Genomic DNA, 26,567 nt, shown 5'->3' with positions numbered 1-26,567 from the left:
GGGGGGGGTACACCAAGTTCAATCATCTGTTTTTATACACATATCCCCGTATTCCCTCCCTCCCTCAACTCCTCCCCACCCTCCCTCGAGTCCCTCCCACCCTCCCCGTCCCAGTCCTCTAAGGCATCTTCCAACCTCGAGTTGGACTCCCTTTGTTATACAACAACTTCCCACGGCTATCTATTTAACAGTTGGTACTATATATATGTCTGTGCTACTCTCTCGCTTCATCTCAGCTTCCCCTTCACCCCCCGCCCCCCCCAAACCTCAAGTTCTCCAGTCCATTCTCTGCATCTGCGTCCTTGTTCTTGTCACTGAGTTCATCAGTACCATTTTTAGATTCTGTATATGTGAGTTAGCATACAATATTTGTCTTTCTCTTTCTGACTTACTTCACTCTGTATGACAGACTCTAGGTCTATCCACCTCATGACATATAGCTCCATCTCATCCCTTTTTATAGCTGAGTAATATTCCATTGTGTATATATGCCACATCTTCTTTACATTCATTTGTTGATGGGCATTTCGGTTGCTTCCATGTCCTGGCTATTGTAAATAGTGCTGCAATAAACATTATGGTACAAGTTTCTTTTGGGATTATGGTTTTCTTTGGGTATATGCCCAGAAGTGGGATTACTGGATCATATGGTAGTTCTATTTGTGATTTTTTAAGGAACCTCCAAATTGTTTTCCATAGTGGCTGTACCAACTTACATTCCCACCAACAGTGCAGGAGAGTTCCCTTTTCTCCACACCCTCTCCAACATTTGTTGTTTCCAGATTTTGTGATGATGGCCATTCTGACTGGTGTGAGGTGATACCTCATTATGGCTTTGACTTGCATTTCTCTGATGATTAGTGATGTTGAGCATCTTTTCATGAGTTTGTTGGCCATCTGTATAAGACTATTAAATGTTAAATGAATATGGCCGAGCGAAACCTGTAAAGGAAAAAAAAGGGAAACAAAAACATGCTCATATATTTGCAATATATTTACCACTTGGCAAATCAACTTGTTCAATTAATGACAAAATAGTAAATAAAAGATACTCTAAACCTTGTAATAAGTGAATTCAAGCTGGTACGCCAAAGATATAATATTGCCGTTTTGTACAGGTATTCTCACTGGGTGGTGGGACTTACAAAACCTGAATTAAAATAGTCATAGGACTTGGGCCTTCTATGAGTGGGGCACTTTGCAGTTTTTTGTTTGTTTGTTTTTTTCCTTAAATAGAATTTGTGACCATAGAAGAAGGAGTGACAAATAAATGGTAAGACATTATCCTTTGTCTTCTTTCCTGGCAGCATTAGTTGAGAAAGATTGAGGAGGAAAATGCTTTCAGTTCAGAGTAAAAGATAATAATGTTAAGAATATCCTCAATCCAGAAAATCAAAGTATGAGATTATGTGGCTTCTGTTACAAAATTAAGATGGTGGAGCCCTCATTGACAGAGAAATCAGGAAGAAGAGAGGAAAAGCCAGATAGTAATACCAAATGTAAGATGAAGGCAAGATTAACTAGACACCGCACATATTTTTAGTATAGTATCACTTAAAGTTAGCTGAGTATAGATGCTTTACAAAATTACTGAATTTTAGAGCTGAAAGGAAACAAAGTTTTGCTAATTCAGTATTTTCTTTCATAATCTACTATGCAGTAGATTTAGGGATAAAATTAGAGCTGAAAGGAAGCAAAGTTTTGCTAATTCAGTATTTTCTTTCATAATCTACTATGCAGTAGAGTTAAAGGTAAATATTGGGTTGGGCAAAAAGTTCATTTGTTTTTTTCTGTAAGGTGGCTCGAGCAGCAATTAGTTGTCTTTAATTTCATTTGAAACAATTTTGTTAGATTGTATTGTGACAGTTGTCAAATCAGCGTGCGTTTAAAAAAAACATCAAAATTGGTGAATTTTTGTGTAGCCATTTTAATATTGAAGATGGGAAGAAAAAAGCAACATTTTCGGCATATTATGCTTTATTATTTCAAAAAAGGTAAAAAACACAACTGAAACACAAAAATACATTTGTGCAGTGTATGGAGAAGGTGCTGTGACTGATCAAACGTGTTAAAAGTGGTTTGTGAAGTTTCGTACTGGAGATTTCTTGTTGGATGATGCTCCACGGTGAACAAGTTGAAGTTGATAGCAATCAAATATACACGTTAATTGAGAACAATCTACATTATGCCATGCAGGAGATATCCAAATCAAGGTTGAAAATCCTTTGTACCAGCTTTGTTATGTTAATTGCTTTGATGTTTGGGTTCCACATAAGTTAAGCGAAAAAAACCTTCTTAACCATATTTCTGCATGCAATTCTCTGCTGAAGTGTAGCAAAAACATTCTGTTTTTAGAACAAATTGTGACGGACTATGAAAAATGTTTACTGTACAATAATGTGGAATGGGAGAGATTGTGGGGCAAGTGAAATGAACCACCATCAACCACACCAAAAGTCAGTCTTCATGCAAAGAAGGTGATGTTGTGTATATGGTGGGATTGGAAAGGAGTCCTCTATTATGAGCTCCTTCTGGAAAGCCAAACAATTAATTCCAACAAGTACTGCTTCCAATGAGACCAACTAAAAGCAGCAATCAATGAAAAGCATTGGGATTAGTCAACAGAAAATGCATAATCTTCCATCAAGATAACACAAGCCCTCATATTTCTTTGATGATCAAACAAAAACTGTTACAGCTTGGCTGAGAAGTTCTGATTCATCCACCATATTCACCAGACATTGCACCTTCAGATTTCCATTTATTTCAGTCTTTACAAAATTCTCTTAGTGGAAAAAATTTCAATTCCTAGGATGATTGTAAAAGTCACCTGGAAAAGATCTTGGCTCAAAAAGATAAGAAGTTTTGGGAAGATAGAATTATGAATTTGCCTGAAAAGTGGCAGAAGATAGTGGAACAAAAGGGCAAATACTTTTTTCAATAAAGTTCTTGGTGACAATGAAAAATGTGTCTTTTGTTTTTGCTTAAAAACTGAAGGAACTTTTTGACCAACTCATATGTAGGTAAAGGGCCAGTCTTTAAAATTTAGCACTTGTCTATGGTAAAATGAGAAACATGAAGCAAAATAAAACAATGGGGTGATTTTTTTTTCCTCCAAAGTTAAGTATATTCATTTTATTCTATCATCCCTCTTATACATTTTTAGATTATTTATTTTATTTCTGTGAAAAATGCCATGATTATTTTGATAGGGATTGCATTGAATCTGTAGATTGCTTAGGATAGTATTGGAATTTTAACAATATTAATTATTCCAGTCTGCAAGAAAGATATATCTTTCCATTTATTTGTGTCATCTTCCATTTCTTTCATCAGTGTCTTAGAGTTTTCAGAGTTCAGATCTTTTACCTCCTTGGTTAAATTTATTTGTAGATATTTATTCTTTTAGATGCAGTTGTAAATAGGACTGTTTACTTGATTTCTCTTTCTGAAAGTTCATTATTAATGTATAGAAATACAGCAGACGTCTGTATATTAAATTTGTATCCTGAAACTTTGCTGAATTTATTAGTTATAATAATTTTTGGTGGAGTCAGTGTTTTCTATATACAGTATTATGTCATCTGCAAATAGTGACAGTTTTACTTCTCTTCCAATTTGGATACCTTTTATTTATTTTATCTTGTCTCATTGCTGAGGCTAGGACTTCCAATATACCATGTTGAACAAAAGTGGTGAGAGTGGCATCCTTGTCTTATTCTTGATCTTAGAGGAAAATTTTTCAGCTTTTCAACAGTGAGTTTGATGTTAGCTGTGAGTTTGTCATAAATGGCCATTATTGTCCCTCTCTACCAACTTTTTGAGAGTCTTTTTTTTTTTATTTTATCATGAATGGATGTTGGATTGTGTCAAATCCTTTTTTGTATCTATTGAGATGATCATATGATTTTTATCCTTCATTTGGTAATGTGGTGTATGATTTTGATTGATTTGCAGATTGAACCATCCTTGCATCCCTGGAATAAATCCCATTTGATCATTATGTATGGTCCTTTTAATAATGTATTGTTGCTAATATTTTGTTAAGAATTTTGCATCTATGTTAATCAGGAATATTGGCCTGTAATTTCTCTTTTTATGGTGTCTTTGTCTGGTTTTGATATCAGGGTAATGCTGGCCTCATAAAATGAGATTGGAAGCATTCCTTTTGTTTCTCTTTTTTCTTGGAATAGTTTGAGAAGAATAGGTATTAATGCTAAATGATTGTTAGAATTCCCCTGTGAAGCTTTCTGGTCCTATACTTTTGTTTGTTGGGAGTTTTTTGATTACTGGTTTAATTTCATCGCTAGTAATTTGTCTGTTCGTATTTTCTATTTCTTTCTTATTCAGTCTTGGAAGATTGTATGTTTCTAGGAATTTGTTTATATCTTCTAGGTTGTTCAATTTTTGGCATATGCTTGTCTGTAGTAGTCTCTTATCATTGTATTTCTATGTTATTAGTTGTAAATTCTCCTCTTTCACTTCTGATTTACTTTATATGGGCCCCCTCTCTTTTTCTCTTGATGGGTCTGGCTAAAGATCAATTTTGTTTATCTTTACAAAAAAACAGCTCTTAGTTTCATTATTCTATTTCTCTTTAGTCTCTTTTTCATTTGTTTCCACTCTGATCTTTATCATTTCCTTTCTTCTAATAATTTTGGGCTTTGTTTTTCTAATTCCTTTAGGTGTAAAACTAGGTTGTTTATTTGATATTTTTCCATATCACCATAAATTTCCCTCTTAGAACTATATTTATGGTGTCCCATAGATTTTGGAAAATTGTGTTTCTATTTTCATTCCTCCCAAGATATTTTTTGTTTTTAATTTCCTCTTCAATTTCTTTGTTGACCCATTGTTTATTTTTTTAGTGGCATGTTGTTGAGTCTCCATGTGTTTGTATTTTCTGCAGTTTTCTTCCTGTAATTGGTTTCTAGTTTCATACAATTGTGGTGGGAAAATATGCTCAATATGATCTCAGTAATCTTAAATGTATTGAGACTTGTTTTGTGGCTAGCATGTGATCTGTTATGGGGAAAGTTCCATGTGGACTTGAAAAGAATGGGTAATTGTGCTCCTTTTGAATGGGATGCTCTGTTGATATCTGTTTAGTCTGTGTGATACAGTGTGTCATTTAAGATCAATGTTTCCTTATTCAATTTCTGTCTAGATGCTCTATTCACTGATATAAGTGGAGAATTAAGGTCTGCAACTATTATTGATTTAGTGTCAATTTATCTATTTATGTTTGTTAATATTTGTTTTACATATTTAGGCACTCATATTAAATATACATATGTTTTAAAACGTTATATCTTCTTATTTAGTTGAGATTTTTATCATTATGTAGTGCCCTTATTTGTCTTTTATTTCATTTTTTGTTTTAATATCTATTACTTTAAAGTCTATAATTATTGTCTCATGAGAAATATTCTGTAATCTTTATTGGACATAGGATAATTGTGGAGATGATAAAATAGATAATTCAAATTGTAATAGACAAAATGTAGTTCTGGTACAGTCATGTTATGTTTATCTGAAAACTCAAAATTTTTGAAAGATTTGAATAGTGAGAAATTATGTTCATAACAATCCCAACTTTTTAAAAAATTTATTAAAATATAGTTGACTTACAAGATTGTGTTAATTTCTGTTGCACAGCAAAGTGACATTCAATTACACACATATATATATACATATTCTTTTTCATATTCTTTTCCATTCTGGATTATCACAGGATATTGAATATAGTTTCCTGTGCTGTATGTCAAACCTTGTTGTTTATCCATCCTTTATATACTAATTTGCATCTGCTCATTCCAAGCTCCCAATCCCTCCCTTTCCCACCCCACTCCTCCTTGACTACCACAAGTCTGTTCTCTATGTCTGTGAGTCTGTTTCTGTTTCGTAGATATGCTCATTTTTGTTGTACTTTAGATTCCACATATAAGTGGTATCATATGGTATTTGCCTTTTCTTTATGACTTACTTCACTTAGTATGATAATCTCTGGGTCCATCCATGTTGCTGCAGATGGCATTGTTTCATTCTTTTTAATGGCTGAGTAATATTTTATTGTGTATATATACCACATCTTCTTTGTCCATTTATGTGTTGATGGACATTTAGGTTGTTTCTATGTCTTGGCTATTGTATATATTGCTCCTGTGACCATAGGAGTGCATGTATATTTTTGAATTAGAGTTTTGTCTGGATATATGCCCAGGAGAGGAATAGCTAAATCATATGGCAACTCTGTTTCTAGTTTTTTGAGGAACCTCCATACTGTTGTCCATAATGGCTGCACCAATTTACATTCCCATCAATAGTGTGAGAGGATTTCCTTTTTTCAACATCCTCTCCAACAGTTATTATTTGTAGACATTTTAATAATGCCTATTCTGACCAGTGTAAGGTGGTACCTCATTGTAGTTTTGATTCACATTTCTCTAAAATTAGTGATGATGAGCATCTTTTTATGTGTCTATTGGCCATCTGGATGTTTTCTTTGGAGAAATGTCTGTTTAGGTTCTTCTGCCCAATTTTTGATTGGGTTTGCTTTTTTGTTGTCTAGTTGTATGATCTGTTTGTATACTTTGGAAATTAAGCCCTTGTCTGTCACATCATTTGCAAATATTGTCTCCTGGTTTGTAGGTTGTCTGCTCATTTTGTTTATGGTTTCCCTTGATGTACAGAAGCTTGCAAGTTTGACTAGTTCCCATTTGTTTATTTTTCCTTTTATTTTATTGCCTTGGGAGACTGCCCTATGAAAACATTGCTATGATGTATGTCAGAAAATGTTTTGCGTATGTTCTCTTTTGGGAGTTTTATATTATCATGTCTTATATTTAAGTCTTTAAGCCATTTTGAGTTTATTTTTGTGTATGGTGTGAGTGTGTGTTCTAACTTCATTGATTTACATGCGGCTGTCCAACTTTCCCAATACCACTTGCTAAAGAGACTGTCTTTTCCCCATTGTATGTTCTTGCATTTTTTGCCAAAGATTAATTGTCCATATGTGTGTGAGTCTCTCTATTTCGTTCCATTGATCCATATGTCTGTTTTTGTGTCAGTACCATGCTGTTTTGATTACTGTAGCTTTGTAGTATTGCCTGAAGTCTGTAAGGGTTATACCTCCTGCTTTGTTCTTTTTCCTAAGAATTGCTTTGGCAATTCTGGGTCATTTATGGTTCCATATTAATTTTAGGATTATTTGCTCTAGTTCTGTGAAAAATATCATGGGTAATTTCATAGGGATCACATTAAATCTGTAACTGCTTTGGGTAGTATGGCCATTTTAACTATATTAATTCTTACAATCCAAGCTCATGGAACAATCAGAACATCTTAACATCTCTTCTTTTGGACTCTAATTTGGTAAATGCACAAGAGCTTTGACTTCTATTCCCAGCCAATATACATTTAACTACCAAGTTTTGTACTTTTATCTCCAGAGTACGTCTTGCATTTGCATCTATCAGTATAACTCCAGTACAAGCACTCTTAGTTCTCACTTGACTTTGGAACAATCTCCTAGTAGTTCTCCTTACTATATTTCATTATTCAACCTGCTCCAGTTTTAGTGTCTCAAAGCACATTTCTGACCTTGTTGGTAGATGAATTTTCATTGCAGACTGGTTCATTTGGCCCTTGAGGTTTCCTAGATTCAAGCTGCAGCCTATCTATCTCTTTTCCTTTTGTTTAGAAACATATTCTCTAATCTAGGAAAGCTGAACTAATTGCTCTTCCCTTAACATGGTCAAACTTTTTCTTATCATGCTTTCCCTGATACTCTTTTGAACCTATGCTTTGAAATTACCTTTATCCATTACCATCAGTTGACTGTTATCTACTACCAAGACAAGTCTTAAATTTCTACTCATTATGTAAAATATTTCCTAATAGTAACAGTGGTACATAATTTCTTATTCTAAACTCCTAAGCCTTCAAAACTCTTTTTTTTCTTTTGGCTGTGCCATGCAGCTTGTGAGATCTTAGTTCCCTGACCAGGGATGGAACTTGGGCCACGGCAGTGAAAGCACCAAGTCCTAACCACTGGACCACCAGGGAACTCGTTCAAAACTCTTTTTTGACTCATAGTTATCTATATGAATCTCATATCAGTTTTACAGGATTTGCTTAATGTACAAGGACTATGTTATATTAATCCCAACCCATATTGAACTTTGTGTATAAGTACAATTAAATAAACTTAATGTCCTTAATAACTGATTGTGAAAAACCTATAAGTTTCTAAATATTATATATACCTAATAATATTTTCAAATCAGTACTTTCTTCTTTAGGCAATTTCTTTAAAATACCATTTATTATGAAAGTTTAATTTATGAAGTACACTTACAACTCTGGCCAGCCATTTATGTTAACTTCTGTTTCATTATTAGAAAAGCATTTCTACAACACATTGGGTCTTATTTCTTTTCACTATCCTCCAGTTTATTTTTAAAGTAGTGAAGATTTTTTTATTTTGTAAAAGTAGTATGTATATAGTAAGAAAAATCATGATAAAAACCTTTAATTCCTATGAGGAGTGAATAACCTTTGCCTTTGCTTTGTTAAAAGTAAAATCAATTCTTATTAAGGTTTGTTAAACATTTATTTTCCCCCTAAATTATTAAGCAATCCAAATAATGTAGTTTCTAGGAAAAACTCAGTTCTCCTTAGACTGAATATGTGTACTATAATCAACTGTTCACATCAATAAGTTTTTTATAAAAGCTTCACTTTGCATATTGCAACTTAAGTGATTGTCTGAAAAACAGCAATTTTTTTAAATTAAAAAATTCATACATATTTATTGGAAATAAATGCTTTCCTTACTTTTTACTCTCAACCTTAGTTTTCAAAGATAATCTTCATCAACTGTTGGTACATATCACTCCTGAACTTTATCTGTGCATGTCAAAATGTATTCATACATGTATACTAACATACAGATATACAAATATATATCCAGAGTAGTATGCTAAACAATTTTTTTTGATTGGGGTATAGTTGTTTTACAATGTTGTGTTAGTTTCTACTGCACAGTGGTGTTCCCTGTGGTGTACAGCAGGTTCTCATTAGTTATCTATTTTATACATATTAGTGTATATATGTCAATCCCAATCTCCCAATTCATCCCACCCCCCCTTCCCCCCCTTGGTGTCCATATGTTTGCTCTCTACATCTGTGTCTCTATTGCTATCTTGCAAATAGGTTCATCTGTACCATTTTTCTAGATTCCACATATATGTGTTAATATATGATATTTGTTTTTCTCTTTCTGACTTACTTCACTCTGTATGACAGTCTCTAGGTCCATCCACATCTCTACAAATGACCCAATTTTTTTTTTTATGGCTAAGTAATATTCCATTGTATATATGTACCACATCCTCTTTATCCATTCATCTGTTGATGGGCATTTAGGTTGTCTCCATGACCTGCCTATTTTAAATACTGCTGCAGTGAACATTTGGGTGCATGTATCTTTTTGAATTATGGTTTCCTCTGGGTATATGCCCAGTAGTGGGATTGCTGGGTCATATGGTAGTTCTGTTTTTAGTTTTTTAAGTAACCTCCATACTGTTCTCCATTGTGGCTATGTCAGTTTACATTCCCACCAACAGTGCAAGAGGATTCCCTTTTTTCTACACCCTCTCCAGCATTTATTGTTTGTAGATTTTTGATGATGGCCATTCTGATCAGTGTGAGGTGATACCTCATTGTAGTTTTGATTTGCATTTCTCTAATAATTAGTGATGTTGAACATCTTTTCATGTGCTTCTTGGCCATCTGTATGTCTTCTTTGGAGAAATACCTATTTAAGTCTTCCACCTATTTTGGATTGGGTTGTTTTCTTTTTCTTTTTTTATATTGAGCTGCATGAACTCTTTCTATATTTTGAAGATTAAGCTTTTGTCTGCTGATTTGTTTGCAGATATTTTCTCCCACTCTGAGGGTTGTCTTTTTGTCTTGTTTATGGTTTCCTTTGCTGTGCAAAAGATTTTGTTTCATTAGGTCCCATTTGTTTATTTTTGTTTTTATTATCATTACTCTAGGAGGTAGGCCAGTGATTTATGTCAAAGAGTGTTGTTCCTAACAATTGTTTTTAAATTTGGGAAATAGTTTGCATCTCGAGGTATATATGAATGGTAATCACCCTAAATAATTACCCCCAAACAATTTATACACAGCATTTTTCTTACTTGTTTCATGAATGAAGCAATTTAAGGGAATCAGAGAAGACAGAATTGCCATGACTTATTTTTGCCCAGTTATTGAAAATAACCCAAAATTTCCCTAACACATTCCTAAGCATTTTGGTGTCCCTGAACTCTCACTAATAGACTTGGTGGAACTGTACTTGGTATATTTATGACCTTCTTACATAGCAGAATAGAATCTATTCCAATGTGAGATTACAATGAGTGTTATATATTAACCACAGGGAATTCTTGCCTTCATCATGATCCATTATGGTTGGAATTTATTGCAAGCTAAGTTCTATCCATGCTACTAACAGTTGCATAGGGGACTAAAGTTACAGTGACAAGAGTTCCAGGTGACCTGGTTATATCTAATTTATGGGCACTTAGCAGGACTAAGTAGGGGCTCAGCGCACTACATTTGATCCTATACTTGCAAAGATTGTGACCTTTATGTCCCAGTGCTGACACTCAATATAGATTTAGAAGTTGATATGGAATGGTTTTATAGGTCTCTCTCGCAATATTTATAAGATAAATAACTTTACAAGAACATAAATTGTCACCTGATTGTCTTCCGAGAGGTGTGCCAAGGGCTAATAGTACAAGTATTTATTCTGTTTTGTGCTTTCAATTGAAATATGCAGGACTTTTCTTAAAAAGCCTATTAAAGCAAACATTTTAAAACTGGTGGTAAAGATGGAGGTCATCTAATTCAAATTCTTTCCAGAGAATTTATAAGACCTAGTCTTTTTAAATTATCTTTTAGCCTGCAGATTTTCAGTGATGGGGCTTAATTTTTTTTGGACAGTCTACTCTGTTCTGTCCCACATTGGATTAATAGAAAATCTCTATTTATATTGAAAACATATGCTGTATAATATTTTTTTATTTGTTACTCTTATTTCTGCGCTCTGAGACTACAATGAATAAACTAATTGATCTTTTCATAACAACCATTCAGATGTCTAATTAATCTTATGATTTTTAGTTTAAGCATCTCAAATTTTATCACACATTCTCAAGGTGATTAGACTTCACATCCTATTGGCCCATAAAATAAATGGTGCTTATTGTAATCCACCTATCTCTTCATCTATTATTAATGCATATGGAGTAGTTTATATTATTATTCCAGTAGTTCATTTACAGTGTTGGCATGTAAACTCATCTTTTACTCATCAAAATTTTACAATTATATTTTCATATTAATGTTTGTAGTCTATTATTATATTTGGATGATTGTTTTTCTAATACAAATAAGATGATTTTAATTTATTGTAAAAGTGTATATTTTTGAAATTTATTATTCTGACTCATTAAAATGATTTTGAGCCTTGTCTTTTATCATTACATGTAGTGTATATCCTTCTGAGCTTTGTAGCATTCACAGATTTTACACACATGACTTTAATACCTTTATATATGTCAGTGATTACAAGTGAATTGGAGCAGATATTAGAACTCAGGTCTGTATGACACTTCAGTAGAGACCTTCCTCCATCTGATAATGATGCTTCAGGTTATTCTTTCTAGATACAATTATTCAGACAGTTACAATACAACCGCCTTTCTCTTTATTGGCCATGAAAATACTGTGATATTAAACAATGTTCTCTTCAGGTTAGGCATAGTTTGTACAACATTCTTCTCTTTTGAAATGTGACATTTTTGGGCTTCCTAGGTGGCGCAGTGGTTGAGAATCTGCCTGCCAACGCAGGGAACACGGGTTCGATCCCTGCTCCGGGAGGATCCCACATGCCGCGGAGCATCTAAGCCAGTGCGCCACAGCTACTGAGCCTGTACTTTAGAGCCCATGAGCCACAACTATTGAGCCCATGTGCTGCGACTACTGAAGCTCATGTGCCTAGAGCCCGTGCTCTGCAACAAGAGAAGCCACGGCAATGAGGAGCCCGCGCACAAAAATGAAGAGTAGCCCCCACTCACCGCAACTAAAAAGAAAGCCCACGCACAGCAAAAAAGACCCAACACAGCCAATAAAATAAATACATTTATAAAAAAAAAAAGGATAGTTAAAAAAAATAAAAGAAATGTGACATTTTTAATGAAACTATCCTGACTTCCAGTAATCATTGCTGTATCATTAAATTAGTTTTAATCCAAATATTTAATAATTCATTTTATAATCCAAGATTGTCAGTTTGTATTTTATAGATTCATTTTTTTTTACTGCTTTTAAAATTTAGCTTCTTATAAGTAAAAAATCGTTTACTTTTGTTATGTTAATAGGTTAAGCTCATATAATTCTTCTGATGATAATGTCATATCAGTGTTTATTATTATCCCCATTTTTAGAGATGAACAAACTAAGCACAGAGAAATTTTGCCTCTAGGTCATACAATTAGTAGGTTATGGAACCAAGGCTAGAAGCAAAGCAGTACAACATGGGTAGTACTCAGTCATCTGTTTTAGACACAGTGCTAGTTACTGGGTAGAGAAATTTAGTCATGATCAAAATAACTTCCCAGGCTTTATGAATCTTCCAGTATAGTAAAGGGAGACAATCTCAACCAAATATATAAAATGTTTATGCCATGTGGTACACGAGCAGTAAAAACAGTAAATAAATAGGGGGAAAGTTGAAAGGAGAGAGCAGACTAGAGGCATGGTATTTTAGACAGGCTGGTCAGAATAGATCATACCGATAAAATTATACATAAAGAAAATTTTATAAATTCAAAAAAGGTTTTAAAAATCACAAAGAAATATTTTGTGGCGTTAAACACTTTGACTTTAGAGTCAGAGATGTAGGTGTGTATCCCATGCCTGCAAGCCCTTCACCATAGCACTTGAGTAATAAATGCCCCCATGATGACAATTCTCCCCTTGTAAGAATTTATCATAAAAATAATTAGACAAGTTAGCACATATTTATGTATAGAATGTTTATTGAAGTATTGCTTGCAATGACAAGAATTGACAACAATAAACATCTCATTATAAGATTTTACTTAGACCAACTATGCTATAGGTATGATGTTATACATAATACAGCTTCATGTAGTATACATCAAAGTGCTATAGTAAATCTGTATTTGCAAACATGGGATGATATTCACACGCGTGTGTGTGTGTGTGTGTGTGTATAAAACATGTATATTTGATGAGAGGAAAGGATTAGCAAAATAGACATTTAACTGTATAGAATTAGTAAGTTTGATTGGTTTGTGAATGGATTCTCTGCTTTTGGTTATCTATATTTTAGTTTTTATCAGATATGAGCATGTAATATTTTAGCAAAATATAGATGAACACAAAAGTTTTACAATCTCTCTACTCTATGTATATTATCATTAATGCATTGTTTTTATAAATTAGAAGTTTATATCATTGCTTCTTTAACTTTTGGAAGGACAAAATTTGTGGCATCCCATTAAATATTAGACATTAATTTTGTGATTGTGTCCATCACCAGTCCTCTAATTATGAACATAATGCTACCTGAGACCCTATGTTTTGAAAATTGAACAATGAAATAATCATGCATGTCTTCTCTTGTCCTTAAAATAGTGCAAAATGGATCATTTTTTATAAATTACTATCATTTAAAAGTGAATAAGCATAGAAGATTTTATCAAACAATTACTTTGACAGTAATGCAATGCTTCAGTTTCAATTTTTTTAAAAAAGATGCAATTTCTGTATTGCAGCCTCCAGTGAACATACACTCCATCGTGGTGCAAGTTCAGTGCATCAACAAAAAAGTGGGCACTGTTATCTACCATGAAGTTCGAATCGTGGTGAGAGACAGAAATGACAACTCACCCACATTCAGGCATGAAAGCTACTACGCCACAGTGAATGAGGTCAGTTTCTATCCACTTCTCTCTGTTTCTTTTTTGTTGATATATGTAACTGACTGTATGTTATAAATATTTTGAAATTTTCCTCTATAGTAACCATCTTAACTGCTTAGAAATATCAAGAAAACATTTTTAAAAATAATGCTTTAGAATAAATAAGGTCTGAGTGACTTCTGATAAGGTTTCAGGAATTCACTTTGCTACAGGAAAAAATTGATTTATTTATAATGCCAAAATATTGGTATTTTTTATCATCTTTGACAGTTTAGTGCCTGAATCTAAATACATACATGCTTACTGAGGCTCAACAGGAGCTATTTATTCTCTGAAAAATGAGATAAACTAATTTTTATGTGTGCGTGTCTCTGAGGTGGTAGCAGTAATTAAATACTAGAAGAAAATATGTATTTGAGATTTTATTAATTTAAAGTTATTTCCTCAAACTTAAAATCAAGTTCTGGCATATTAAAAGTATTTAAATATAAATCAAAACTAAATTCTTATAAGAAAATGCTCATCAAACTATTTAAAAATTTAAAAGGTAGTATTATTGCTTTCATTAAAATGTGCTTTTTTGTTTTTTTTTTGTTTTGCTTTGTTTTGTTTTCCCTTTGAACCAGAATCCATGGGCCAAGAACACTTTTTATGTTATTTTTTAAAAATAGTGGTTACTCTATTAATTTTTTGTAATTCCAGTAAATTATAAAATATTTCTAAAGTACCTCTAATATCAAATATTATGTGTACTTTAGTCACACAAAAAATGAACCACATTTTTAATAGCCTATACTTTAGCAAATCATCTTTACCTCCATGATGTCTTTTTTTTTCAATCTTAAAAGCTATATACCTGTTTATAGGAGGAAATCAGTATAATTTGGGTATTAAACACAGCATTGGGCCTATAACTTCTACTTGCATTTATTTATTTATTTATTTATTTATTTATTTAATTTATTGGCTGCATTGGGTCTTCATTGCTGAGCGTGGGCTTTCTGTAGTTGTGGAGAGCAGGGGCTACTTTTCATTGCTGTTTGTGGGCTTCTCATTGCAGTGGCTTCTCTTGTTGCAGAGCACAGGCTCTAGGCGCGTAGACTTCAGTAGTTGTGGCTCGCGGGCTCTAAAGTGCAGGCTCAGTAGTTGTGGTGCACTGGCTTAGTTGCTCCACAGCATGTGGGATCTTCCCAGACCAGGGCCGGAACCCGTGTTCCCTGTGTTGGCAGGCAGATTCTTAACCACTGCACCACCAGGGAAGCCCTACATGCTTTTTGAAGTTATTTAAAATGTATCTTTTTTACCTCAACATTCTTCTATTCACTAAAAGTTGAAAAAATGATGTTTCTTGTAATCTGAGACTTTCTAGATTGTATTATCAAAGAAAAAAACAACTTTTTAAAGTTTAACAGGTGAAGTTACTGGTCAGTCAATGCTCAACCTTTTTTAGCTACTTTTACTTAACAGGCTTCTGCTAAAACAGACAAATGCTAATTAATGTAATTAATCATGTTACATGATTAAATATTTTAGCATCTTATTTTAGCATCTAAAGTATACTTTTTGAATGATATTTTACTTCGTTTGAGTGCTAGCTTTGATTATAAATTGATACATGAGTTATCTTAGGCAACAGATCTAATTTTAAAATTGATTCCTGTACCATACTTAACTGTTCTTGGATACATGTCTTTAGTTCATTTTTCATAAAGAAATTTATAATGTTCAATTCGAATTCAAAATACCCTATGTAATTTGACTACTGCTACTCCCCCTCTCCAGTTTTTTTCAGTACCTTGCTGAAAACTAACCTTTTCAAATACTATTTTAATTGTGTCACTCTCCTATTAAAAAACTGTGTAATTTCTCATTATTATCAGGAAAAAGGTCATCTATCTCCACTGGCTAACTTTCAAGGCCTTCCATAATATGACCTTTTGTCAATGTATTCTTATCTTCAATTTCTCTCTGATAATGCCTTATTTTGTTCAGATTAACTTCCTCATGTCTTACAGATACATTAATTTCTTTGGCTTTGCACACACTGTTCAGTTTACTTAGAATGGAACCTTCCCTACATTGCAAGTCTCCAAGTTCTATTCATCTTTTAAAGTTTAACTCATGACCCACTTCCATTTCCTATTTCTATACTCATCCCCAGCTACACACATTCATTGATCTTCTGTTCCTCCAAACTCTAAACTCCTATGTCATTTGGATAAATGTTAATTAGAGTGATAAAATTTATAGGAATATTAAACATTTTATCTTACACATTATTTGGAGAGGGAAGATTTCTTTACAAAGCTGCCTAATTAAGGTTTTCTCTGAATGCATTTCCCAAAGGCAACTGAGGCAATCCTATCTCACTGATACTATGCTCATATCTTCTACAATTTGATTATGTAGAATGTGTGAATTGATAATATTTTCCTCTGTTGATTTTGCTCATAATCTCTCATATCTATTTTTTTGTAAAGAATCCAAAGTTTATTTAAACATCAAAACATAATCATAAGAAAAAATTAAATTTAGCTATTTTTCTCATCCTTCATTTGAGTAGTTCTTAGTTTAATTGACTTGAATGTGTTTATCTATGTAGCTATATCTATATCTGTATATCTCCACTGGGAAAATACATTGCAATTTTGTATATACCCATATGTATATATGTGTATGTATATATGTATGTGTGTGTATGTATATATATATATGTGTGTGTGTGTATGTATATACATATTGCAACTACAGTGCTGCCTGCAAAATAAAATTAAATAAAATGTATTTTACTCTGTGCAAGATTGCAAGATATTTCCCATGCTATTTCTTCTTTTAGTACAAGACATGCAGTTAATGCAGTTAAGACTAGAATGATCTAAATGTTTTTCCAAAAAAAAAAAAAATCAATCAGGTTTAAGAGATTGTTGGTGTCAAAATATTTTACACTTCATTAAAATCTAAAAGAGAGGTATAAAGTCATCATCACAGATTTATAAAAGAAGTTTCTAAAATTAAAGTCCTGATTAGTCACTCTCCTTATTCACTGTGAGAAAACTGAGACCTGGAACAGCGCATGAATTGGCTACCAAGGTTTAAAATTATTTGCAAGACAGAAGATGTTGCAAGTATTTTTTTCTCTCTGGATAATTGGAGACTCTCAATTACTTTTGGACAATTCTATCATTAAGTAATTAGTCTGGTTGGTTTGGAGAACAAATTAAACAGTCTAATTGCTGCTGATCATTCTTAAGTAATTTTTGTAAGATAAATATTTTCTGGCAATGATGTCTTTGATAACACCTGCATCCCATTTCAAAAAATTCCTTTTGACATAATAAAAAGTAAACAAGGGCAAGTCAAGGCAGATGCAATGTTTTCTTTTCCCTGTGAAAAATTAATCTCAGGATAATATAGAGGTTATATTTGTCCTGGTCTTTAATGATCTCTTTACAGACTGGCAATTTTTTTTAGTCAATATTAATTTGTTCTTTTTATCACCTTGACTATCACCCTAAATGTACTTGGCTGCTGTGACATGATGTGATTTATTTGAGATAATTTGTTGGCACTTTCTGAAAAATATTTCCTTGCATTTCTCTTGACAGGTAGATGGTTTACAGTCAGAAGGGAAGACAGGAAGGAAGGAAGGGAGGGAGGGAGGGAGGCAGGGAGGAAGGAAACATGTATTTTGTAGTACTGTAGTATTTACTATTGAAAAAACCTGCATATGAATGGACCTGTACTGTTCAAACCCCCATTATTCAAGGGTCAACTGTATGTATAAAACTTCTGAACTGTATTTTTTTTTAAGCTCTTTATTGGAATATAGTTGCTTTACACTGCTGTGCCAGTTTTTGCTGTACAACAAAGTGAATTAGCTGTATTTATACATATATCCTCATGTCCCCTCCCTCCTGTGACTCCTTCCCACGTTCCCTTTCCCAGCCCTCTAAGTCATCACCCATCATCGAGTTGATCTCCCTGTGTTATGCAGCAGCTTCCCACTAGCTATCTATTTTACATTTGGTAGTGTATATATGTCAATGCTACTCTCTCACTTTGTCCCAGCTTCCCCTTTGCTCCCCCCGCACCACCCCTGCCCCATGTCCTCACATCCGTTCTCTATGTATGCATCTTTATTCTTGCCCTATCACTGGGTTCATCTGTACTATTTTTTTTAGATTCCATATATATGAGTTAGTATACGGTATTTGTTTTTCTCTTTCTGACTTACTTAGCTCTGTATGACAGACTCTAGGTCCATCCACTTCACTACAAATAACTCAATTTCATTCCTTTTTATGGCTGAGTAATATTCCATTGTATATATGTGCCACATCTTCTTTATCCATTCATCTGTTGATGGGCATTTACATTGCTTCCATGTCTTGGCTATTGTAAATAGTGCTGCAATGAACATTGTGGTACATGTTTCTTTTTGGATTATGATTTTCTCAGGGTATATGCCCAGGAGTGGGATAGCTGGATCATATGGTAGTTCTATTTTTAGATTTTTAAGGAATCTCCATACTTTTTTCCATAGTGGCTGTACCAATTTACATTCTCACCAATAGTGCAGGAGGGTTCCCTTTTCTCCATGCCCTCTCCAGTTTTTATTGTTTCTAGATTTTTTGATGATGGCCATTCTGACTGGTGTGAGGTGATACCTCATTGTGGCTTTGACCTGAATTTCTCTAATGATTAGTGATGTTGAGCATCTTTTCATGTGTTTGTTAGCCATCTGCATGTCTTCTTTGGAGAAATGTCTATTTAGGTCTTCTGCCCATTTGTGGATTGGGTTCTTTGCTTTTTTGGTATTAAAAAGCTGCATGAGTTGCTTGTATATTTTGGAGATTAATCCTTTGTCCGTTGCTTTGTTGGCAAATATTTTCTCCCATTCTGAGGGTTGTCTCCTTGTCTTGTTTATGGTTTCTTTTGCTGTGGAAAAGCTTTTAAGTTTCATTAGGTCCCATTTGTTTATTCTTGATTTTATTTCCATTATTCTAGGAGGTAGGTCAAAAAGGATCTTGCTTTGGTGGATGTCATAGAGTGTTCTGCCTATGTTTTCCTTGAGGAGTTTTATAGTGTCTGGCCTTACATTTAGGTCTTTAATCCATTTTGGGTTTATTTTTGTGTATGGTGTTAGGAAGTGTTCTAATTTCATTCTTTTACATGTAGCTGTCCAATTTTCCCAGCACCACTTATTGAAGAGGCTGTCTTTTTTCCATTGTATATTCTTGTCTCCTTTGTCAAAGATAAGGTGCCCATATGTGCATGGGTTTATCTCTGGGCTCTCTATTGTGTTCCATTTATCTATATTTCTGTTTTAGTGCCAGTACCATACTGTCTTGATCACTGTAGCCTTGTAGTATAGTTTGAAGTCAGGGAGCCTGATTCCACCAACTGCATCTTTCCTTCTCAAGATTGCTTTGGCAGTTTGGGGTCTTTTGTGTTTCCATACAAATCGTAAAATTTCTTGTTCTAGTTCTATGAAAAATGCCATTGGTAATTTGATAGGGATTGTGTTGAATCTGTAAATTGCCCTGGGTAGTATAGTTATTTTCACAATGTTGATTCTTCCAATCCAAGAATATAATATGTCCCTCCATGTGCTGAACTGTATTTCTTTAAGTTTTTAGAAACTTGGATGTAATTATAAGGTTGGACTCAAGGAAATTGCCAGTGTTCAACTATTTTTGATGTATAAAAGTGGCAATTGAATAACATTCTATAAATTAAAAAAGCATTTTAAATAAAACTTCATGCCACTGTATTATGAGGATGTTTATATTGTGGCCTTATACTAATCAAAAATACATGCTTCATGTCTATTATCAGCACTGCTGTCTCCTAATGGTATTTTGAATTTATTTGGTGAACTATTTCTATATCACCTAATTTTTGTTTAACTTAGTAGACCTTATTTTCCTGGATTGCCACTAACTTAATTATAAGGAGTTCTATATAACAAGCTTAAATTAAGAAAGGACAGAATGGAAGGAGATGAAACTGAAGAATAAGCTTGGGGTCAGATCCTGAAATGCACCATCAGTTATAAAGAGGAACTTTAAGCAATAAGGGACCAGTAAATGGCCTAGCAATACAAGTGCATTCAGATTTGCCATTTTATGACATCATTCCCATAGCTGCATAGGGAATTCTTAGAAGAGGTGAGCTAAAAAGAGATGCTAGGTAAAAATCTCAAACTGAATGAAAATGGATAAAGAGGGTGTATAGTAAGGATATTTTGGTGAATAACTTCATGAGAGAAGAAGACCTGTTAACTGCAGAGGGTAAAGGAAAAAAATGTAGACACTATACATTGTTTAGTTTAACTTCGAGATTCTGGCTTAAAACATGGCAAGATACAACTGAGAGAATATATTAGAGGTGAACACTTTGGGGAAGATTTGTAATCTGGGGAGAATATCAGTTGTTGCAATCCAGCACGGAATGTCTTTGGATCTGAAATAGTCCATGTCAAATAGACATAAAGATTTGTGAATCGCAGTAGGTAAACCTAAATTAAGATTGCCTAAGTGATGTGTTTTGGTTTATTTGTTTGTTTTTGATCTTGTGGGAAATAACATATAGTAGGTATCAAGAATAAACAAACAATCTGTCAGGTAGTAGCTATATTTGTACATATGCAATTTTCAGGAAAAGAAGTTGTAGTTTTCCTCAGATTCTCACAGGAAGCCATACACTAATGAGGGTTAATGACCACTGTCCCAAAGTAGTTTGGAAAGCAAGGAGACAAGCTAAAGAAAGATTATTCAATAGAATAACAGACCAAAGGAGTAGTAAGAGAATGAGGGGTATTGATGCAAAAGATTATATATATCTATATATCTATCTTGTTTTAAGTATGCATCATGTAAAGATATATGCTTAAAACATAAGAACACTAGTTATAAGCCAGGAGGTAATTGACAAATGTAGTCTAATGTTTTTTGTTGCCTAGAACATGAATGAAATAATGAATAATATACGTACTAATCAACAAAATAAAGGGAACAAATGAAAAAAACATGGAATAGGTAGGGAAAATATGAACACTTAATAAGAATATTCAAAATAAGAGTATTCATCCTGTTCAAAAATTACATTAAAAGTAAAGGGGAATTCTGTTGTTTAGTGTAGCTACTTTTATTAGTTATTTGAGCTAGATCTTCTAGATAACTTGCTGCAGCTTCTACATAAGCATTTGCTGCCTCCCCTTGAAAATTTTATGTTATGGAGATGGCTTCTTTCCTTAACTCTCATGAACCAAATGGCTAGCTTCAAACTTTTCTTCTGCAACTTCCTCACTTCTCTTAGCCTTCATAGCTTTGAAGAGAGTTAGGGCCTTGCTCTGGTTTAGGCTTTGGCTTAAGGGAATGTTGTGGCTGGTTTGATCTTCTATCCAGAGCACTAGACTTCCTCTATATCCGCAGAAAGGCTGTTTCACTTTCTTATCATTTATGTGTTCACCGGAGTAGCACTTTAATTTCCTTCAAGAGCTTTTCCTTTGCTCTCAAAGGTAGCTATACTAAACAACAGAATTTCATTGTAGATGAAACAGCTCTGTATTGGAAAAAAATGCTGTCTGTGAGTTTCATAGCCAGAGAGGAGAAGTCAATGCCTGGCTTCAAAGGACAGGCCAACTCTCTTGTTAGATGCTAATGCAGCTGGTGACTTTAAGTTGAAGCCAACTCTCATTTACCATTCTGAAAATCCTAAGGCCCTTAAAAATTATGCTAATCTACTCTGCCTGTGCTCTATAAAATGAACAATAAAACCTGGATGACATCTGTTTACAAAATTGTTTATTGAATATATTAAGCCCACCTACGGCTCAGAGAAAGAAAATCCTATCAAAATATTACTGTTTATTGGCAATACATCTGGTCACCCAAGAGCTCTGATGGAGATGTGCAATGAGATTAATGGTATTTTCATGCCTGCAACACATGGATCAAGGAGTAAGTTTTGACTTTTAAGTCTTATTATTTAAGAAATACATTTCATAAGGCTATAGCTGCTATAGTGATTCCTCTGATGGATCCTGGCAAAGTAATTGAAAGTAAATCCTTCTGGAAAGGATTTATATTCTAGATGCCATTGAGAACATTCATGATTCATTAATAGGAATTTGAAAGAAGTTGATTCTAACCCTCATGGATGACTTTGAGAGGTTTAAGTCTTCTGCGGAAGAAGTAACTGCATATGTGGTAGGAATAGCAAAAGCACTAGAATTAGAAATGAAGCCTGAAGCTGTGTCTGAATTGCTGCAATCCCATGATAATACTTTAACAGATGAGGAGTTGCTTCTTATGGCTGAGCAATGAATGTGGTTTCTTGAGATGGAATCTACTCTTGGTAAAGATGCTATGAATAGTGTTGAAATGACAACAAAGGACTTGGAATATTGCATAAACTTATTTCATAAAGCAGCAGCAGGGTTTGAGGGGATTGACTCCAATTTTGAAAGAAGTTCTGTAGGTAAAATGCTATCAAATGGCATATCATGCTACAGAGAAATAATTCATGAAAGGAAGAGTCCATAGATGTGGCAAACTTCGTTATTGTTTTATTTTAAGAAATTGCCACAGCCACCCCAGTCTTCAGCAACCATCAGTAATGAAGCAAGACCCTCCACCAGCAAAAGGTGTGACTCTCTGAAGGCTCAGATAAATTACTTTTTACTTCAAGTATTTTTGGGGCGATATAATACTACTACACATGTAATAGACTACAGTATTGTGTAAACATAACTTTTATATGCACTGGGAAACCAAAAAATTTCTGTGACTAACTTTATGGTGATATGTGCTTCAGTGTAGTGATCAGGAATTGAACCTACAATATCTCTGAGGTATACTTGTATGTACAACTATCTAATCATTATGTTGTATACCCAGATTTAATAAAATGTTATGCATCAGTTATTTCTCAATGAAAAAAAGAACTTATCATGGTTATCTTCAAAAAAAATATAAAGGGGAAAATAAATTAAAAGCCAAAAGTTTTCAGACTAGATTAAAAACTAATATCAAGTAGGCTGTTGATATTAAACACAATTAAATATAAGGATTCAGAAGTCTTATATATAAAATGATGGAAGTAGATATTCCATGCAGTTACTGTACAAAAGCTGTTGTAGCTGTACTGTTATCAGACAAAATGGACTTCATGACCAAAAGCATTGGTAGAGAATAAAAGGAACTTTTCATAATGGTAAAGATTCACTTTGCCAGACAGTTATAGCAATTATGAATTCAGTTGCACTTAATAACATGGCCTCAGCAATAATAAAGTGGGTATTGGAAGAATTAAAGGAGAAAAAAAACCTCCATTATCATAGAGGGATATTTTAAAACCTGTAGTAGGTAGAATATGAGCCACTCAAAGATGCCCATGTCCTAATCCCAGGCAAAAGAACTTTGCAGAGATGATTAAGGTTATGGAAGTTAATCAGTAAATTATCCTGGATTATCCTGGTGGGCCCAATCTAATCACACAAGCTCTTAAAAGGAGAGAAATTTCTCTGACTTGAGTCACAGAGAGTCAAAGGAAGAGGAAGTGGAAAATATGACGCAGAAAGAGAGGTGAGATCAAAGAGAATTAAAGAGTGAGAAAGATTCAAGGACTCAACCCACCTTTGCTGGTTTTAATGATGAATGCAGCCATGAGCCAAGGAATACGAGCAAATTAGTACTGAAAAGGAACTGCGTCTGAGAATTACCATGGAATCAGGTCCCTCAGCCCTACAATGGCAAAAATAACAAATTCAGCCAATAACCTGAATGAATTGGGAGTTGAATTTATCCCCAGAGTATTGAGAAAGGAACCCAGCTTTACCAACACTTTGATTTTAGCTTTGTGAGACATGCCTTCAACTTCTAACTGATTTGTGAGATAATAAATGGATACTAATTTAAGCCACTAAATTTATATTAATTTGTTATGGTAGCAATACACAATTTATGCAGAACCCCTCCCAGTAACTGACAAAATAGGTAGGGGAAGAATAACAGTAAGAAAATAGAAGAGTTGAACAATGGAATTAGCAAAATTGACCTCGTAGGTTCTTATGGAAGGAACACTGTACCCAACAACTGCACAGCTCATTCTTTTCAAGCACATGAAACATTTACAAGAATTTACCAAATGCTAGGCTATAAAGGAAGTATCAGCATATTCCAAATGACTGAAATTATACAGAGTATGTTTTCTAATCACAATGTAGTTGAGCTTAAAATCAATAAAAGCAGAAACAAACTAGAAATTTCACATTTATTTAGATATGACATATAAGATTCTCATTATTCCTTACTGGTATTATTGCATATGTAGAAACCCAGCAATATTTACATGTAGATTATTATAGCTAATAAATGAGCTTAGCAAGTTTGCTGAAGACAAAGTCAATATTAAAAAAAATATATATTTTTTTAATAAAACAGCCACAAAGAGGAAGCAAATTGTAACAAGTGATTCCCTGATCATAGCACCTATCAAAATGGAGTTTCAATTCTATCTATTTATTTTAAATCAAATTAAGCTTTTAATTGAAAAGAAGTGCAATCCCATGTCTTGGTAAAGATACAGAGTAATCACAATTTTCATACATTGTTAATAGATGAGTAAATTGGGACAATTACTTTGGAGATCTGTTTGTAGTCTGTCCAAAAGGTAAACAAGTAGTTACCCTATGACTCAGCAGCTCTGCTCTTGTGGTACAGATGTCCTCCAAGTAGCATGTACAAGAAGATTCGTTGATGATATTTCCATAATAGTCAAAAACTGGAGATAACTCGTGTCCAACTATCCTAGAGCCAGCTTACCATTTTTTAAATTGCATTTATCTTTAAAAGAAATAAAATTTCTCTGTGTTTCAGTTTCCTCATGTAAAAACTGGGAATGAAAATATTAGAACACCTACCTGATAGGGTTTAATGAGTACATGTAATAAATCTTAAAATAGGAAAGAAAAAAAAAGCCCACGGATTTTAGTGTATAGCATGTCACCTGTATATTTTATAACTTTAATTTTAAAAGATAGTCTGAAGCGAGTTACCTTTATATGATTTATTTAAACCTGATATTATACATATATATTTGTTTGTTTATTGTATATTTACCCCATTAGAATTGAATTGCTATTAGAGCTAGCACTTTGTTTTGTCACTTGAGTAGAACAGTGCCTGCCACATTGTAGGAGTTCTATAAATACACTTCTCAATGAAGCAAAAATGGCACAATTATGAAACAAGAAAGTATCATTTAACATATATGTTCACTTTGATTTTTCCTGAAATAAGAATGAGTTAGAGAGTAAGAGTTTGTTCTGAGTTAAATTTGAGAAGAAGCTTATACTTGGTAAAGTATTTTAAGAAAGGAGTAAAAGCTTTCCAGATTATTGTGATAAATCATACAAGTTGACACAACAGTGATGATAAAAAAAGAAAGTTTTTTTTTGACTTGGTAAATATGAGCTATATGAATTATAGTGCTTTTTACATAGCTCTGGGGGAAGTTATGTATTTATATGAATTGTAGCCCTTGTTTCAATAACTCTAGGGGGAAATTATGTATTTATTTGGATATGACTATTACACTGCTTAAGAATCTTTACCCTACTTTTCAAGTCCCAGAAAAACTAGTCATATTTATTAAGTAACATTAATATGATTCCCCTTTGACCAAATGTCTTTTTTTCTCAACAAGATTTGTCTACATGCACAGTTTTATGAAGCTCAAATGCAAGGGATACCAAGAGAATCACCCTCTATTGAATAAATTGTGTTTGATCAAGTTCTCTAAGTTCTTAATAATAGGAAACTTTAAAGGATGCTTCATAAATCTAAATTTAAAATGCCATTCACAATTTAGGAAGGTAAATGTTAGCCGTTGGAACAACCTTGGGTTCAGGAAGAATCAAGTTGTTTCATAACTATTGATGTTACCAAGTATATCACAAATTATGTCCTGGTTAAAGCTTAAGTCTGTATACTTTAGATTTTGAATAATTTTAGTATTTATTTTTCTTCTTTGATTTTTAGGCATACTCATTAGGAACTAACTTGACACCAGATTAATTTTAAATTTGTTCTTATCTAAAATTTGTTCATAGATTTCTGCGTAGATCTTCTTGCCAGTTTAGTAGCACCATATCTCCTGATGTTGAATGGAATCAGGACAGATTACAATAATAATGGTAGATTAATTCTAACAGTTATCATTTATGAATGCTAAGTGTTTTCAGTGAAACACCTTATTTAAAACTTACTTATACCTACACACAGACTCAAATTATTAGTGTGTATTGTTTTCATTTTACACGATAAGATGAGAAAGTACTGAGACAGAGAAACGTTTATTAATTTGCCAGGATCTCATTGCTGATAAGTGGCAGATCTAAGTGAGAAACCAAGGCAGTCTCACTCCAAAACTGAGTGCTTAATCACCATATTATACAAATGCATCAGGCAAGAGAATGACAGAGCTCAGATACATAAAGGAAGAGTAAGGAGTAAATAACACCATTAATCTGAA

At 33.5% G+C, this 26,567-nt stretch overlaps 1 protein-coding gene across 17 annotated transcripts in view; it reads left to right on the top strand.

Moving 5' to 3' along the window:
- Window positions 1-26,567, top strand: part of PCDH15 (protocadherin related 15) — a 764,244-nt gene that overhangs the window by 277,813 nt on the left and 459,864 nt on the right. For all 17 annotated transcript variants that reach the window (XM_057735541.1, XM_057735540.1, XM_057735538.1 and 14 more), the window contains one exon: window positions 13,881-14,036. In XM_057735541.1, the coding sequence (XP_057591524.1) occupies window positions 13,881-14,036 (156 nt within the window). The remainder of the gene's footprint in view (window positions 1-13,880; window positions 14,037-26,567) is intronic.

This window comes from Hippopotamus amphibius, chromosome 5 (genome assembly GCF_030028045.1).
Source record: "Hippopotamus amphibius kiboko isolate mHipAmp2 chromosome 5, mHipAmp2.hap2, whole genome shotgun sequence".
NCBI classification, from domain to species: Eukaryota; Metazoa; Chordata; class Mammalia; order Artiodactyla; family Hippopotamidae; genus Hippopotamus; species Hippopotamus amphibius.
The sequence above is the reverse complement of the archived record's forward strand: the minus strand, read 5'-3'. Positions and strand labels throughout refer to the sequence as shown.